This window comes from Chelmon rostratus, chromosome 16 (genome assembly GCF_017976325.1).
Source record: "Chelmon rostratus isolate fCheRos1 chromosome 16, fCheRos1.pri, whole genome shotgun sequence".
NCBI lineage: Eukaryota > Metazoa > Chordata > Actinopteri > Chaetodontiformes > Chaetodontidae > Chelmon > Chelmon rostratus.
Window position 1 is genome coordinate 13,341,694 of NC_055673.1, and position 17,929 is coordinate 13,359,622.

The 17,929-nt window shown below is 42.6% G+C and overlaps 1 protein-coding gene across 4 annotated transcripts; it reads right to left on the minus strand.

The window, feature by feature from the left end:
* Positions 1–271: 271 nt before the first annotated feature.
* yrk (Yes-related kinase) lies at positions 272–17,312 on the minus strand. Of its 4 annotated transcripts, XM_041956058.1 has the most exons (14): positions 17,012–17,312; positions 11,445–11,488; positions 10,051–10,308; positions 8,995–9,097; positions 8,245–8,343; positions 7,701–7,804; positions 7,407–7,556; positions 5,644–5,808; positions 4,869–5,024; positions 4,028–4,207; positions 2,951–3,027; positions 2,716–2,869; positions 2,448–2,579; positions 272–1,596 (listed from the first exon to the last, which is right to left on the minus strand). In XM_041956058.1, the coding sequence occupies exons 3-14, from the start codon at positions 10,283–10,285 to the stop codon at positions 1,388–1,390; spliced, it is 1,764 nt and encodes a 587-aa protein (XP_041811992.1). In that variant the 5' UTR covers positions 10,286–10,308; positions 11,445–11,488; positions 17,012–17,312; the 3' UTR covers positions 272–1,387. The 4 variants fall into 4 exon arrangements, with proteins under 4 accessions (XP_041811992.1, XP_041811990.1, XP_041811991.1 ...); XM_041956056.1 differs by lacking the exon at positions 4,869–5,024 and having other exon boundaries at positions 10,057–10,308; positions 17,012–17,309; XM_041956057.1 differs by lacking the exon at positions 5,644–5,808 and having other exon boundaries at positions 17,012–17,309.
* Positions 17,313–17,929: the final 617 nt, after the last annotated feature.

Sequence of the window (17,929 nt, forward strand, 5' to 3'; positions counted from 1 at the left end):
GCATGCTGTTGAATACAAATATATGATATTTTGCTTGAGGCACAAAATATGACGTAGAAATATCTTTTCACAAGCCTTATAATTTATCTTCAGGAAAATAAAAGGAATAATAAAATGTAAAAGCAGACCAAGGGAAATGATTATTCATCCCTGTATATTTGTGTGTTTTGCATGGGATGGCACCTGTCTATCGGACATGTCCTGTGAGGAAACATCAAACAAAACAGCATGAATTTCCAAATACACATAGAATAAGAGACATGTCTTAATCCAGAAAAGATATTTTATCTTTATTACAATAGCATGACAGGGCAATCTCAACATAAAGGTTACACTTGTCAAAAAACAAACACTGATCTTTCTTGTTTGTGTGTGTAACATTTCACCCCGCCCTCCCAATGGATGGAAACTGTATACATGTTGGCTAGATATACAAGTCTTTGTGATGCATCAGATATATCTGAGTTAAATTAAAACAACAAAAGAGACAGCTCATACAAAATTGTCATACAAATTAACAAACAAAGAGCATTCCTTACCATCTCTCAGACTTTACTAACACAGTATTAAAGGTACTTAAAATCTAAAGCCCTTAATTTGACCGACCTCAAGGCACATATTGGTGCACATTTGAAATTAGCTCCCCCTTTTCGGTGATGACATGGATCAGCTCAACAGCCTTTTATGTTTTCAAGATTATTGTAAGAGGAAGCATCTTACATAGGATTGTCTGTGTCTGCATACATAATCTACTCAGTTACCACACAGGTTCACAAGGTTCATTTTGACTTTTTTCCAAAGACAGCATTCCAACTGTTGTCTGAAACCTGTTGCACCCTCTATCATTTCTGCATCAACACTTCTATCTCATGTAAATAGCTGGCCACTAAATTGCTCACATCGCACACAAATAAAAGGACCTGAGCATATATGGCAGCTGAACAGATCATGTACCAACTCGACTTCCCCCACCTCAACACAACCATCTACATCTTCTTTCAGTTCCTTGTTGTCATGGTTACTGAGTAAAGCAACATTACTGCAAGGCCTGACCAGCAGAGCTCCGACTCTGCTCTTCAACATGGTTGACTGATCTGTCCTGATCGGGCTGCAGTGAGCAGTGACCGAAAAAGAGGAAACTGTCTTTAAACAATTAAACAAGGCAATGATATGTATTTTAATATGTGTGTGCTGTGTGTGTGTGTGTGTGTGTGTGTGTGTGTGTGTTCAATATGTGTGGAACAAATACAATGAAAGCATGTACATGTAGTGTGACATGCCTAGCAGTGTATCTGTATGTATGTATCCATGTCTGCCCGTCTATCTATCTGTCATTGTCGTTCTGTTTGTCCGTTTATTGCGCAACATCTGTCCCACACATGTGTGGTCACAGGTTTTCTCCGGGCTGGTACTGCGGCTCTGTGGCAGTGAAGTAATCCTCCAGGAAGGACTGCAGGTACTCAAAAGTGTGCCTCTCATCGGCCTCCCTTCTCCAGCACTGCAGCATCAGTTCATGGAGCGAGGCGGGGCAGCCCGGGGCACAGGGCATCCGGTAGCCCCTCTCCACCTGCTCCAGCACCTCACGGTTGTTCATGCCTGCAGGGACGGATGAGGGAGGGGGAGGAGGTGGATTGAAAACACATAAAATGCATAAAAAACAACACATTATGGAGAAATGTAAATAGAGAAAGGGAATGTGTGGGAATCACAATACAATGCAAAGATGACATATTGTTGAAGTACTGCAACTTTATAAGTACTTGAGAGACAGTCATTTAAAACCATCTAGGATATATCTCAATACAGATATACAGTCAATAGAGAGTCAAGGCTTTTATGTTTGCAGAAACATATATGTTGCTTTACTGAAATAAAGCAACATATACACATGTATATGTATGTATTCATACAAATATCTTTTTCATGTACTAGTGTATGTTACAGTCATGATCCTTCTCTACCTGTGTTCACTCAGTATTTGTTGTACGTGTTCTTAGCTTTATGTCTGTTCCTGAGTAAGTACATTGAAAAACCAGAGTCAGGCTCCCTGTATGTGTAAACGTACCTGACCAGTAAAGCCGTTTCTGATTCTGACTGTAAAATTAGCGACACTTGGTGTCCACGTAGCAATAAGATTTAACAGATAAATTACTGTGATTTATTGCGGCATCAGTAAAACCAGGAATGTTTGGACGTGGAGTGATGTGTGTGCTGGGTTGTGATGCAGGTGTAGGTGCTTAAGAGAGGGCCTGCCATTCCTTTCCATGTACTTTTGAAGCATTTCCAAAACAGGCAAGGAGGCCTGAAACTCACCCAGTGCTGTAATGCAGTTTGTTCTGATTGAAAATGTAATTAAACTCTCCAAACTGGAGGAATTTCACTGCCAAGCACAATCAACCTGTTACTGCGTGAGATTAAGAACTACTGAACAAGGTATCATCCAGTACCTGGGTATGGCACTCGTCCCTTAGTGATGAGCTCGGTTAGCAGGATGCCAAAGCTCCAGACGTCTGACTTGATGGTGAAGCGTCCATACAGTGCAGCTTCTGGAGCTGTCCACTTGATGGGGAACTTCGCCCCTGAAACCATGGCAGCACAGTGAAGATACATAATCATATAATTAGGATAAGTTATGTCTAAAAATATAACAAACACTCTTAATCATTGTTCAAGCGTGACACTCTCTTATACACACACACACACTCATGCTGTTACCTTGTCTGGCTGTGTACTCGTTGTCCTCAATGAGCCTGGCCAGGCCAAAGTCAGCGATCTTGCACACCAGATTGTCTCCAACGAGGATGTTAGCCGCTCGCAGGTCACGATGGATGTAGTTCATCCTCTCGATGTACGCCATGCCAGCTGCGATCTATTATAAACACAAAGAGAGCTCAGACAGGTGGTGAAAGTGTGTTTCCTTTAACTTGTTGTGTGTCTGTGTTTAACTCACCTGTGCAGCCATGTCCACTAGTTGAGGCAGCTTCAGATTTTGCCCCTCTCCATCTTTTAAGAAGTCCAGCAAACTTCCTGAAAAACCAAGATGGCAGCATTGTAACGGGCCCCTTATACGTCCTGTAGTGAACTCATGCCTGCTGTGTAACATGACGTGTAAAAAATTGCATATTCAATCAAATTCTTATTAAATAGATTCTTGTTAATTCATAGAGTGACACATTTTAGCAAATATTTAGTTTTTCTGCATGAATACATCTCAGTGCCAACTTTTTTGTTTTTCTTTTTAGTGAATATTAAAGGAATATTTCACCAGCCCCGAGGCCATCTCCAAAGGGAGGTCAAAGGTCATGCTCACAGGAGGAAAGAGATCCCTGGAATTGGTAGAAATTCAGTGTTTTGCCAGCAGGGAGGCAGGCGGGCTTGAACTCTTCCAAATTACGAAAAGTCTCCCTGATCACGGCAGGACCCTTCTGCCAAGTTTTTAATGTCCGAAAAATGTCTCGACTGTTGAAGTAGATGTTTGTATTCCTGCTTGCTAGTTAGTGGTTATACTGAGCAGGATATCTCAAAAGTTTGTCGTTTTAAAGCATGTGTAAAAGTTACGAGAGGGGCCACGTCACAAGTGAATAGTTTTTTGGTGCAGGTCCCAATCCAGGAATTTTTTAAAGGATTTCAATGCAAGAGGGCGTTTCTGAGAATGTTCTCTATTGAAAGAAATCTACCATGTCGACCAGTTTGTATTTTAATGGGATCCAGATGCAGATTAAAAGTTTAAACATATTCTCATTTTATTATATTTCTGTTTTACTGTATTTTATTTTGTTGTGTAAATGTACTATTATAACAAACTGCAAGATTTGGCATCCTTGGTGGTGGTATGCATAATTAATTAAATAATTAATAACATAAATGCATAATTCAGAAACTCAATTAACACTTTCATCAACTATGCATCTAATTTAACAGGGAAAAAAACATTTTTTTCTGAGTCAGTTAGTTTTCCAACCAACAACAGTGATTCATAATACATTTACAGTATGTCAGAGGCATGACAGTTCACTCAGCCTGATACCTTGGCTCATGAACTCAGTGATAATGTAGATTGGCTCCTCAGACACGACAGCGTAGAGCTGCACCAGCTTGTCGTGGCGGAGTCTCTTCATGATCTGAGCCTCCTCCAGGAAGGCCTCGGGGGACATGGTCCCTGGCTTCAGAGTCTTCACCGCTACCTTGGTGGTACCGTTCCACATGCCTGGCATACAGACAAGACGATGTTAATGTACACATAGTACATGGACACACACAGAGACATACTGCTCAGGCTATGCTTCTGGCATACTAACAATGTGACGGCAGCATATACATGCACATACTACACAGGGATAAAAACACCCACACACATATATATATATATATATATCAAAAACATAGAAAAAAGACACACAACATGCAGACTGCAACAAAAATACACATTTGGGAAATTCTGGTGCATGCAAATGTATTGTTATTTTGGAGAGCATGCATGACATGTGACGGGTGATGTTTGGGGGGGTGGTTACTGGTCTTACATCAACACCAGCAGCACCTGAGTTACATGGACAGGTACAAAGCTTGGCTGTCTTCAAGGAGAAACTCTGCATGGCTCAGAAGAACCAACATACTCAGATTCAGTCAGAGAAACTGTATGACAATTTCAGCATGAATTGATCATATGTGTTATGTGGGAACCCCAATGGATATTGAGAAAACATCAAACTTTACTTACATACACTCACATAAATAGCCAACCGAAGCCAGACACTTAACAATCTTTGCTACAGGACAGTAAGGGACACTACAGAGGACGATGCTTGACAGACAGTTCTCCCTCTAAGCCTGTAGAGGGCGTCAGTGGTTGCCGGTGTCATTCTCACCCATCCAAACGTCCCCGAAGCAGCCCTGTCCCAGTTTTCTTTGCATTGACAGCGTTCCCCTGGAGACCTCCCAGGCATCCCGCCCGAGGCCCATGGTGAGTGGGGTGGAGTTGGGACAGGGCTTGGTCAGGTAATAACACAGTCCATCATTGCTGCCTATTAGGGGGAGGAGGTGGAGCCAACGAGGAGCGTGGAGATGTAGAAAAAGTAAGAGTGGAAGTGGGTGATGAAGGATGGGAGAAAAGGGAGTAGTGATGGGTGGAAAGATTGAAGGAAGATAATGGGTGGGGGGGTGACAAAGAGGTGAGTGAGATGATGAAACATGCGCATGCAAAAACAGTGGCGGAAGGGCACAGCTCTGCACACCTGTATACAAAACAAAGCCCCATTTTTATTCATTAGCTGCTGCCTCTGTGTCATTCCAATCACATACAGGGGTTTACTTAGGATTTGTTTCACTGCTGCAGTTCCTATTCAACACACATTTAAAGTCCAGACTATCAGCTGTGTGTGCGTTGTGTTTGTGTGGTCCGATCCACAGGTATATTTGTTGCAGGCAGACAGACTCTGAACAACACAGACTGATAAACAGGGCTTTACAGTGTATTATTGTGAGCGTGCAGATGTCTTTACACCAGAAGTGTTTACTGATGTTCTTGTCAACTAAACACTACCAAAGACTTTGTGTATACCTGCTCATCTTTTAATACTTTTTTTATCCAGGTGTGCCCCAGCTGTCACCTTCCCCACTCCAACACAATCCCACCATTCCTACCCATCCAGACTTCTCCAAACTGGCCGTTGCCCAGTTTCTTAATCAGCTGGAGGGATTCGCGGGGAATCTCCCACATATCCTTGGTCTTCACTGATAAGTCGGCCAGCTTAGGCATGCCCCGCTTACAGCTGCCAATCAAACGGCAGCACAGTCCCGCCGCTCTCTCTAAGAGAGAGAGAGGAAGGAGAGACAAACAGGCAGGCGAAGCAAAAAATGAAACAAGAGCGAAAGAAAACAGAAGAGAAAAAAGCAGCGAATGCAGAGATAAAGAAGGAACAAGACAGGCTGCTTATGCACTTATGCAACTGACAGGTTCACCAAAAACTAAAGTACAAAGGCAGAAAGAAAAGCAGAACAGACATGAACACACATTCTGAGCAGCAACATCATGTACAGACACAAAAAATAGAGGGACAGCCCAGGTAATATTAAAAATAAATAAACACTGGCAAACAAAAGTCAAAGTTGTATGTGGCCAAATCTCTCAGGTTGCTGTCGTCTAAAGTCCCACACTGCAGAATGTTTGTTATTTCAGCACTAGCCACTAGGGGTCAGACTTACGCTGACAGAGAGCAGAGGAAGCAGAGGGTGTGAACCCTGCCTGTTACAACATCTCTGAATAGAGCTTAAAAAGTCAGCAAAAGCCAGTGGTGGAGGTGTAGACAAGCATTCAAATCTCCAGTAAGTGAAAGTAGTTCAACCACAATGTAAGGATACTCTATTATGAGTAAAATGTCAGATTAAGATTAGAAAAATTCACTCAGAAGTAAAAGTACTCATTCAAAGTTTTTCATTGATGCATAAATTGCACTGGTACTGGTCAAGGTTGATCTCATTTTAATCACTTATTGCACTGTTGGGTAGTTGAAAATGCATCATATTTTATCAGCTGATGACGTATAGTATATATATATATTTTTTTACTTCCAACTGAAGTTGTCAAAGTGGTGGAGTGACAAGTACAAATCGTCCTCTGAAGTGCCGCAGAAAATAGCATCAAATGGAAATACTCAAGCAAAGTATCTCAATATGTACGTATGTACAGTAAAAATATAACCACATTCCAAAAACGTTGGGCCTTTGTGTAAAATGTAAATAAAAATATACATTTTGCACAAAGGCCCATGTAGTAACATCCTTTATACAGTCGTGCTGACAAAGTGGTGGATCTTTATCCTCCCTTGTGAACGACTGAGCCTTTTCAGGATGCTCCTTTCATACCCAATCACAATACTATCACCTGTTACCAATCAACCTGTTTACCTGTGGAATGATCCAAACAGGTGTTTTTGGAGCGTTCCACAACTTTCCCAGTCTTTTGTTGCTTCTGTCCCAACTTGTTTGAAACGTGTTGCTGCATCAAATTCAGAATATTTTTTATAATTTATAATATTTTATATTTACAAAAATCAATGAAGTTGATGACGGTAACACCGTCTTTGTACAGTTTCCAATTGAGTATATGTCAAAAAGAATTTGCAAATGATCATCACTTTTTTATTTATTTATGACTTACACAGCACCCCAACTTTCTGGGAATTGGGGTTATAGTTACTTACTTACTTACCACCACTGATAACAGTGTGAGTGCAGCTTGAATCAAGCAGAGACAGAATTAGGCTTAAATTCTCCCTTGGAGTTGAGAATGTTTTGGCAAAGAGGTAGGAGGTAAAAATGGCAACACAAACATCTCTTCACTTTGAAGGAGAAGCAGAGACAGGAGGATGAATCAGTGTCCACGTGCTTGTGTTTATGTGTGTTACCTGTGTAGTGCTCTACCAGCTCCTGCACGGTGTCAAACTGAGATCTCGTGGTGATGTAGTAGCCACCATTGTCTAGTTTGCGGATCTTATAATGCTTGACGTGATCTCCTTTGTTGTCGTCCCAGTCACGGATAGATAGAGAGTAAGCACCTGTACAGAGAGGAGAGGATTGAAGGAGACAAAGAAGCATAAAGTGGGGGAGAGGTATGAGACGGAAAGAGAGAGCAACTGTAAGTTTCACATATTTAGAGCAGTAAACCTCTATTAAGAGTGTGTGGGGGGGGTATTATTCACCCTTGGTGGTCTCGCTCTCTCGTATGAGGAAAGTTCCCCTCTGGTTGCCATGGCCCAGCAGCTGTCTCTCCGCATCCTTCCTGCCCATCTTCCCAAAATACCACCTGTCACCATGACAACAGCACACGGGTCACCCCAGCAACAGCACAAGCCATGTGACCTCTGCCCTCAGACTACACGTCAATAATTGAAAAAATCTTTCAGTTTAAGCTATAAGCACTTCCAGTGCAACATATGTAGCCGTGTGCGGACGCATATTCCTCATGGGGACGTAAATCTGTCAACACATGAACATTGTGGGGACTCACCTTCCTTATGTGGACAGAACACAAGGTCCCATAATGTAAACCATTAAATTTTAGGGTGAAGACTTGGGTTAAGGTTAGGGTTAGACACGTAACCGTTAGGGTTATGTCTTTAGGAATTGAATGGAAGTTAATGTAATGTCCTCTGAAGTGATGAAAACATGACTGTGAGTGTGTGTGTGTGTGTGTGTGTGTGTGTGTGTGTGTGTGTGTGTGTGTGGGTGGGTGTGCATACTCACTCTTCGGCTTGTATGGAGTCGACAGGAGCTACGTAGTTGGAGGGGATGTAACCTGAGTTGCCTGTGTCCAAAGAGCGAGCCTCCCACCAGTCGCCCTCTCTGTAAAACACACGCACACACACACACACACACACACAAAAAAATCCATTTGCTTGTGGAGATGCAGAACATCAGCTGTGTTTTAGAGGATCCTAGATAAGGTGTACAAATGCAGTCAGTTCACAGTACACAAAGCAACCTCTTTATTCCTCCTCGAACTTTCAAGTTTCACTGGCCTCGCCAGATTCATCTCTATCTACATTACAATGAACTGAAGAATAGAAGGTGTCGAGATGAGGAAGGAGATGACGATAAAATGTGTAAACTTGGTTGGAGTCACAAAAACCCCAAACACCTCCCCTGGAGGATTTCTAGAGAAGGACAGGAATATTGTTTGAGAGCATGAGCTGCAGCGGTTCACAGTGTTAATGGGTGGCATTTAATTGTAAACTGTGGCATTTAGTGTATGCAAACAAAATTAATTATCTTTTGGGAGTCATAACTCATCTCATTTAACACATTTAACACTGATCGCATATAGTTAACACTCAGCTCCTGGTGCAAATTCTAACATTTTTGTATGATAATATTTCATACCACATTATATGTATTATTACTATCCTTGTATTTAGTTAAATTAAATTAAATGTGACAACATCTGTGAACAGATGTTACTGAAATACAGCCATGCTAGTGTACATTTGTACTTACGTGTTGTTAATGATCTGGAATTTCTCTCCCTTCTGAAAAGTAAGGTCATCTTCAGTGCGAGCGTCGTAGTCATACAGAGCTATAAAGAGAGTGACTCCGCCACCTGCACGCATGTTCGCACACAGGCACGCACACACACACACACGCACACGCACACACACACACACACAGACAGAGAAGTTAACCGTTTCCAGTTATAGTTCACACCACTGACCCTTGACAATCACCTACAGGGTTATTTTCAAACGGTCTGAAGGTTAAGTTCTCATTTGTTTATGTCTGTCTTAAACCAATACTCACAGAGCCAAATATACTGCAAAGTGAAATAGTTATTGGAGCAACGAGTCCTTCTGTCCAAACTCGATATGGAGAGATTCCCTTCTTAGCATAATTTTAATGTCAAAATGCATCTAATAGGTCTGAGTAATATGAAGCTCATTATCCCTTTATTGCATCTCAGAAAGGAAACATAGAGTGAATTTCACACTAAAAACACTGCAACTAAAGAGATGCCCACTAAATTTGCCTAAATGAGACTGTTGAAGCCACATATTGACTTCAGTGGAATTTTAAAATGCAGCAATTTCTACACAAAACATGCACTGTTTCACTGTTTTGACACCAATCTCTGGCAATGAAATTGATCACTTCGATGGACAGGAGAAACCATCACAGTGATCAATAACTCATTTCACAGAACATATGGGCATGTGAGCATTGTCTTAAGGAAGACTTCCTCGAAAATGTTTTGGGGCAGCGAAGGAGCCAAGAAAGAAAAAATGGTACATATCAAAGAAATTGCTTTTTCTTCACTCAATGTTATCGCGTTTATATAATAAACATCACATATTTTTATTATATATAGATATATAGACTTATAGATATATAGATTTATCTGATTTTAAGATGATCGTTACATTACAATGGACATAACTGAGAAAACGGCTGTCACTGAATTCCCGCTGCTCTATTATTCATTCATGTGTTTGAGTTTACATTGATTTTCATCTTTTATAATCTAAATAATATTATAAGACCATTGTACTTGGGTCTTACACATGCCTCCAGGCCGCTGGTGTGTGTTGGTGTTGGGGAAGATGATGCTGGACGAGAAGCCCTTGTTGAAGTCTGGGATGGTCTGGGTGGGGTCGGGACAGTAACGGCCCGGAGTCAAGGCCGCCGAAAGGCCTCCATCTGCGTTGCTAGGAGACAGGTCTGTCACGTCTACTGCTGCTGATGTTGCTGGTGCTGCTTTGGCAGACTTCTTCTGTTTGCAACAGACACACCCCATGATAACCAGCACGGAGACAGCGTCTGTGAGAGGAAGAGGAGTTAACGAAACGTGCCACAACTTTTTGAAAATTTTTCTTCACTTTCTTGATGCTTGAAGCTATATAATAACAATTGAAGCTGTATGCAGCATATTATGATTTTAGCTGGCATGAGTACAGTATGAGTGACAATGGGCTTTCTTACAGAGATGACAGTAAAGGTTAGTTTAGAATGAATATAAGGACTGTTTAATAAAAAAAACAAAAAAACATCCTTTTAACGTTTTGGCTGAATCCAAACGTCTGGACTTCACAGCTCTTACAGACCCAGAGACTCTGCACGCCGAGCCCTCCCCAAACCCACAATTCATCCCATCCACATGAGGCCTCAAGTGTGTAATACAAGAACTTTATTAAAACGTTCAATCATGTAGGCCAGAAATATTAATTCAAATCAAATCGAAATGCATATTTTTACTGTAGTCTGTAGGCCTGCATCGGCATAACAATAACATGACATGGACATGATGACGGAGCACGTCACAGTATCTACGACTGAAATCCACGAGGGAGGACATTTGCATTCAGCCACAGTCTCCAGTTTGAGTCACACCCCAGAAATACCTAGATTTCCCAGACGACAGCTTGCTAATATCTTTCTAACATTCCTAATGCCACACCTTTCTCTTAAAAATATTCAAGTTAAGCAGAAAATCGCAATAACCGTGATGACATCACTATGACATGACTCGTGTAAAATGAGTGGACAGCCCCTTTAATTGCAGCACTTACCCATTATTCAATTAATAACAGTGTCACCACTTATCAATAAGATTACAAATACAAGAATCTAGCAGTTTATCACAAGATTCAACATAAGAAATAAATCAATTTTAGTGTAACTGTAAGTACTCGATTAACCCCTAAATCCTGCCCAGGCATTTCTGAGACTTCAAACACAAGCTGGTAGAAAGTGAAAGCAACATGCATCGACAACAGAGAGAGGAGAGGGTCACTGTGGTGACACAAACCACAGGGGTGTGGAGAGCTGAACTGTGAAGACAGAAGTAACAAACTTTAAACTAAAAACTTAACTTCCGTCGAGCAGGAAGAGGAGGAGGAAGAGCGGAAGTGGAGAGATGGGGGTAAAGCGGGAAGGAGAAGTTAACTTTTTCTCACCTGATGTCTTCCTCTGTCAGATCACCTGTCAATCACCATCGCCACTGGAAAAAAAAAAGCGGCAAGGAGGTGAGTGACAAGGGGTGGAATGAGAGAGCGGTACAGGGAGGGGATGAGTGGCAGAGAGCTGGAGACAAAAAAATAAGTGATATAGAGGGTGAGAGAAAGGCACAAAGGCGGTAAAGTGTGAATAAAGACGTGCGTGAAGGGAGACGCGAGGAGACAGAGAAGTTAGAAAAAAACAGAGACAGCCCAAGATAAGGAAAGACAGAGAGATGTGAGGTTAGCCACTTCCTTTTTTGATTTGCAGTTTCGAGAGAGGATACTCTCACAGTCTCTCTGGTCAACAGCTGTGTCAGTGTGTGTGTGTGTAGGTTTGTGGTGTAACATACCTGTAAATGTCATCATTAGACAGGGGTAACTGACACAAAGTGACAGTCACTGACGATGTGCAATTTCTTTCACAAAGCGCACATGTACGCAATCCTGACTTCCAGTTTTGAGCAAACCACATCGTTTGAGTGGACCTTCTGTTGACAAGCAAGCTGGCGGCAACACCGAGAGGAAATAACACACAGACTGGAAACGGTTCAATCGTGCGCAGAGAGGCCTGCACACAGCCATCAACGCCATCCTGAGCAACATGAGCGCGCTCTGTTATCTTGTTCACTGTCTGGCGGTGAGTCGGATGTGAGCCAGCACAGTTAGCTTAGCTTAGCACAAACACTGAAAACAGGGCCTGAAGTGTTTCTTTAAAATAATGCAGTTCAATGCCTCAAATTATCTTGTTCCTCTAAATTTTGAGAATGTGATGCTTGTATGTGTCTTATGTGATGGTAACCTGAATATACTTGTACTACTGATGGGACAAAATAAGCAGATCTTTATCCTGTTTCTGACATACACGAAAATGATCTTCAAATGCAGCCCTTGATTAAACTGGTCATTTTGGAGGTCTGTGGTTTCTAATATTTAGTCTAATAGCACTGATAAAACTGTGCTGGACAGAATATGAGAAACATCTTCCAGTATAATATAATACAGCTCAATAGCGCCACCAACTACAGCCTCCAAGCTGAGCTTAAAGCTGAATCAACACATCCAAAAGTTTCAACAAAACATTCGCTACTGTAGGTGTAACTAATAAACTGGCAACTGAGTAGCTTTGGATTCAAACTGGCAACCTGCAGCCTCCCCACCTAGAGAGGAATGTGGGGGAAGTCACACACAGGAAGAACAATACAGGTTATGGCAGGGAGCGACAAAAAAAGAAAAAAAGCAATTCACTTTCTTTGTGAAAAAACACCAGAGCTCCCACTGAACGGCGTCAGGTTTGTCCCATCCACACCGCAAATTCCCCGAAATCCCTGTTTGAAGCAACAAAAAGCTATTATGGGCTACATCCAGAGGAGTCTGGGGCAAAATATGCAAAAATGTAACGTACGCACAAGCCCGCACGCACATACACACTCATTCACTATCAGGCCGGCCATCAGGAGAGCGACAGGAAGTTAGCCCTGTTAGAGTTTCCTGTCCAGCCCTCGGATGGCTCCCCCCTTTTCCTGGAAACTGAGGACAGAGTCCATCCACACACACACACACACACACACACACACACACACACACACCAAGCAGCTGCAGGGCCACAAACAGCCCAGAAAACACACACATCTTCCTCGCTGTGGCTGTTTCTCTCACCTCGCTGCCTCCACCCCGACAATAACCTTCCACCGGACCAAAGCTGCTGCCTTCTTTCTCTTTATGATAAACCTTAGAAAGGAGAAGTGACAGAGGCTGCAGAAGAGGCCTCTTCCCTTTCATCTTTATCTCTCCTCTGACCTTTCTCTCATCTCCTCTTTTTCTGCTTTCCAAAGATTGGCCACTGACCACGGGCAGGATCAGCACAATAACAGAGAAATGTATTCAGACACACACACACACACACACACACACACAGAGGACTGCTGGCAGGACGGCCCTACAGCCATTGTTCTCCGTTAGGTTCCTGTTGACCAAGCTTTCTCGCTCTCGTCCGTCTTCCTCTCTGCACACAGGAGCTGTGATAATTCATAAATACCACCTGATAATTCAGCTGGCCTGAGGTGTTAATGCATGAAGGAAACACCATCATGAAAACGAACACATTTCAACACGAAAGTCACACATGCAGCACAGTTTCACGGCCTGCTGGACAAACCAGCACGCACGGAGAGCCAAAATGTGCAACTGTGCAGCAACAAGTCATGCCATGTTGCAGAAGTAAACACACAGCAGCATGTATACGAGGGTATTTCCTCTCTTTTGTCTGTGCTTTATGATAACAATTTCTCTTTCAATCAGGCACAAACTTTAAAGGCACTAGAGTGAAGAGTGTGTGGGTGTGTGGTGGTGATGGGTGGTGCGTGAATGTTGCACATTCAAATAGACACAGCACATTTGGTGCTGCTGTTTAGGTGTGTGTGTATGTGTGAGACAAAGGTCTGCACAGAACAGCCGAGATACAGTATGCAGCAAACACACAAAGCTTGATTTTGGGAGATTTTAGGTTAAGTCATGAATTACACTGTCTTGCAACAGTACAAACAAATACTCCAAGAGATACCCAAAAACAAGTACTTTTCGGTGTACTTTTCCGGAGTATTCGGTGAAACAGAAGCAGCTTCCCCCGGTGGGGAAAGGTGTGGTATTGGTTTGTGACAAGTCTGTCTGTAACAACAGGCCCTTTTACAGCGCAGTCTAATACTTTCTAGCTATTGGATATCAAGCATCAGTGTTCATGTCCTTCACAGTTTTTTCAGGGATGTTTCATTGAAATTACAACATTTTTAACCTTCCCCTGGTGGTATGAAGACACAAAAGTAGTTTTTTTTGCCCAAGTTTTGAAATATCCGCCTCCTCCCCAATAGAGTGGAGGTAAATTTTGTAATTTACAGACTTCAGTGGAAACACTTTCTACCAAAGAAGTTGTCCCTAATAGAATTTAATGTTGGATTTTGTGAACCAACCCCATGCAAAGTATTCTGCAGTAGTAGCAACATTTTAGCCCATTGTAAAAATTCAGCATTCAAAGGTTTACTTAAGTGCAAGTATGGAAGGATTATCAGCAAGGTGTACTTAAAGTATGCAAAGTAAAAGTACTCAGACTGTAGAATGGCTCTTTAATGTTGCTGTTGTGTTTTATAAATAGCCTTAATCTGAAAAGCCATTGGTATCTACAGTGGAGGCAAAGTAAAAACTACGACATCTCCCTTTAACTGTAGAGGAGTAGAAGAATAAAATTACATGAAAAAAATAAATACTAGCAGTAAACGATAAGTTACTCAAGATTGTAATCAAGTGCAGTCGTTGAGTAAAAAGTTACTTTTAACTGCTGGAGATCAGTTAATTACAGTATATTTGTCTACTCTGTAACAATATAAGGAAGCAAATAAATTCTGACCCACAAAGCACTAGCACGCATTCAGCGCACTCTTATAAAATCACAATAACACCACCCTCCATCGTCACACTCGCAAGCATCCAAATCCAGATGACGCACCCTTTCCTGCACAGTGGCCTGCCGATAAGCTGCTCCCAGCAGGGAATTCACTGCGGGAACACGGGTCAACACACACACACACACACACGATTGTTCAGCTCTGTTGACTTTTTGCACTTCTACAGCAGTTCTGTGCTCAGCTCAGACTTTTCTTCAATCTTCCTCTTCTCTTGTTTCTTCATCTTTTTTTTCTACCTTTCTTTTTCTCTCTGACTCTCTGCCTCATTAGCAGGAAGCCCCACAGGATGCAGAGTGTGAGTGCAGCAGGAATGATAGGACAATGGGAAGCGGGCTGTCACCGAACCCTCACACACTCATTGAGTACATACACACACTCAGAAAGGAGCGGGAGAGAAACGGGTGGGGGGCAATGGAAAAGTAAGGTGTCTCGGTCATTGGGACGTCCTGTTTCCACATGAAGTCATCGTATCCTCCAGATACAGAGGACTGAGGTGGCTTGTTGGAAGGCATACATGAAAATTTGCATGTCTAATTCTGTTTTTGAAGCATTAGGGGCTCAGGGCCTGCTCCTCTGGGAACAACAAGAAGATGAGCCTCCACCAACAACTGCTAAGGCCCTGACTGAAATGACAGCTGACACCGTGCATCCAGGTGCTAACATCAGGCCGCAGGGCTCATCCTCAACAACCATTTAACTGTCACAGCCCTCAGCTGTTTGGTGGGAAAGCTGTGCGATGACAGAAAGGTCCATTTCTAACCCCCCCACTAAAAAACACGTCCACGCCCCCTTCCTTCCTGCCTAGCCCCGAGGCTAAAGACAGGAACTGACCTCGTAAGGAAACAGGAAGTGATGAAGTCCGGCCTTGGACAGCCTAATCGCGTTTTTTCCCCCGTCCGACCCTCAAAATTCCACGACACCTCCTCCAAGGCCCTCAAAATCAGCAGTGAAACAAAGATGAATGTTGATCATTTAAGGGAAGGTGGAGGTGTGATTATGCAACCTCCCTGCAACTTGTCACGATGAAGGAACAAACACCTACACCAGTCTGACCACGTTAAAGCCACAGAAACACCTCAGATAGGTGGACATGCTGAGGAAACATCCTGCCTTTTCCTCAAGGTGATTTCCTGTAGGCTCATTGCCGATTAAATCACAGTCACACTTCGGAACATGCTCCCTCTGGAGCAAATTTAACATAATCTGTCAGACATAAGGCCTTAAGAATAAATGACGCCTGAAAGTGAATGAAATCTGACAAATGTGCAGTACACTGGAGAGAAAACCGGCTGACCCCAGACGATGCAGTCAGTGTTTGTCACAAATCCAGATCCTATGATAAGTTATTTAGTTTGACTCTTGACCTTTTTGATTCAACAATAAATATACTGCAACCTTACGACTGATAAATGAACTAGTAGGGCTTTGATAGGAAGAGATCCCACTTCAAAAGTCTTGTGATAAAATTCTTTGGTAAATTCCACTCTTACCATATCGCAATGATGAATGTTTGATTTCTACATATCATCCTCTGTGGCATCTGTCCAGCAGAAGAGTGGAAGTACTGGTGGCCGCACCTCATTAACTTGTCACAGGCAACTACCCAGACTTCCTTTTATCTAACAGCAAGCACTCCAAAGTTATCAGCAGTTTCTGTAACACTGAAAATGGTCGACAGAGTTCTATTTGATTTTTTTTTTTTTTTTTAAAGAAAAAAGAGATGGCCCTGAGGTGGTGGGCTCCTGAAAATGCTCATCTCCGTTTGTCTGGTACTTCCAGCGTGCTTTCACCTGGCTCGAATAAATTTAAATGTATTCTCAGTCTCTTCCACAGAGATGTGAACTATAGGCGACCTCATCCTCTCATACAGAACAAAACAGTGAAAAAGTTCAAAGTAAAATCCATTTAATAAGATTTTTGGGGACTCCATATGCATCATCTTTGACGTGAGCTTCTGCTGGTGAAGCATAGGCAGCTCTTCAAAGACAACAAACCACTCACTCTTTACCTCCAACACTGTGAAGGTGCGTTACATTTTCAGACATTACATCAGAGACTGAGCAGACCTACCTGCCACAGAAGACGTCTTTATCCCGGGGAATCCTGGAGTCAGGCACACTGGAAGCGAGGTGAGTGTCAGCGGTGTCCGGTGACTCGCGGGGCGCAAAGAGAACAGCCGCGCGCCGCTGCGCAAGGGAGAAGAAACGTGCGCGCGCCTTGTCCGGAAGGCTTGGGGAACACACTTCACGTGCACAACGAGTTCCACCTCAGATGATCGCGCGCGTGCAGTGGACAGCTAAAAAATGACCTGTTATATTAACTATATAGGGTTCAAATGTTCGTGTCTATTAGAAATGCGCATAACCAGCTTTTTCAGCCTATATCTGGAGAACGTATATGGTCCTGCTGAGTATATAAGCAGGCCTGTACTTCACACATCTAGTTCAAGACATGTTGCTCGAGCCTGTCTGAGACCGAAGTGCGAGTGCAAGCTGCGACACATACACTCTTTGGTGCGAACTGCAGGAAGACTGATCGAGATGTGTGATATCCGCGTACAAATGATTAGAAATCAGAGCGAAGCGACGGTTCTCATTGATGACATGACACTTTTTTATGCCGTTATTAATTACATCGTATGTTATCATCAATGGACCACCAATAGGTTATGCACTTTGAGCCATAACTCAAGAAAGAGTATAAAGCTACTGCGATGCAATTACAATGAACCTTGAGGAGTGAGTTGACTTGATGAAGAGAAACGTGGTGACATTTCTTCAAGTCTTTGTCTCCATCTAGTGGCGGGTCAAAGTAACTCCTGCAGCAACGCATACGGAAGTCTGGACTTGCGGCGGGTTTGTCTTGAGTTTCTAACTCGATTATGAAAAGATAAGAAACTTAAGTCTCAAAAATATAAACAGTCCCTTAAATCAGGCTTCAGATCAGAATGCAGTCATGCAAACGTAGTTCCCTGAGTAATGTTTTGTT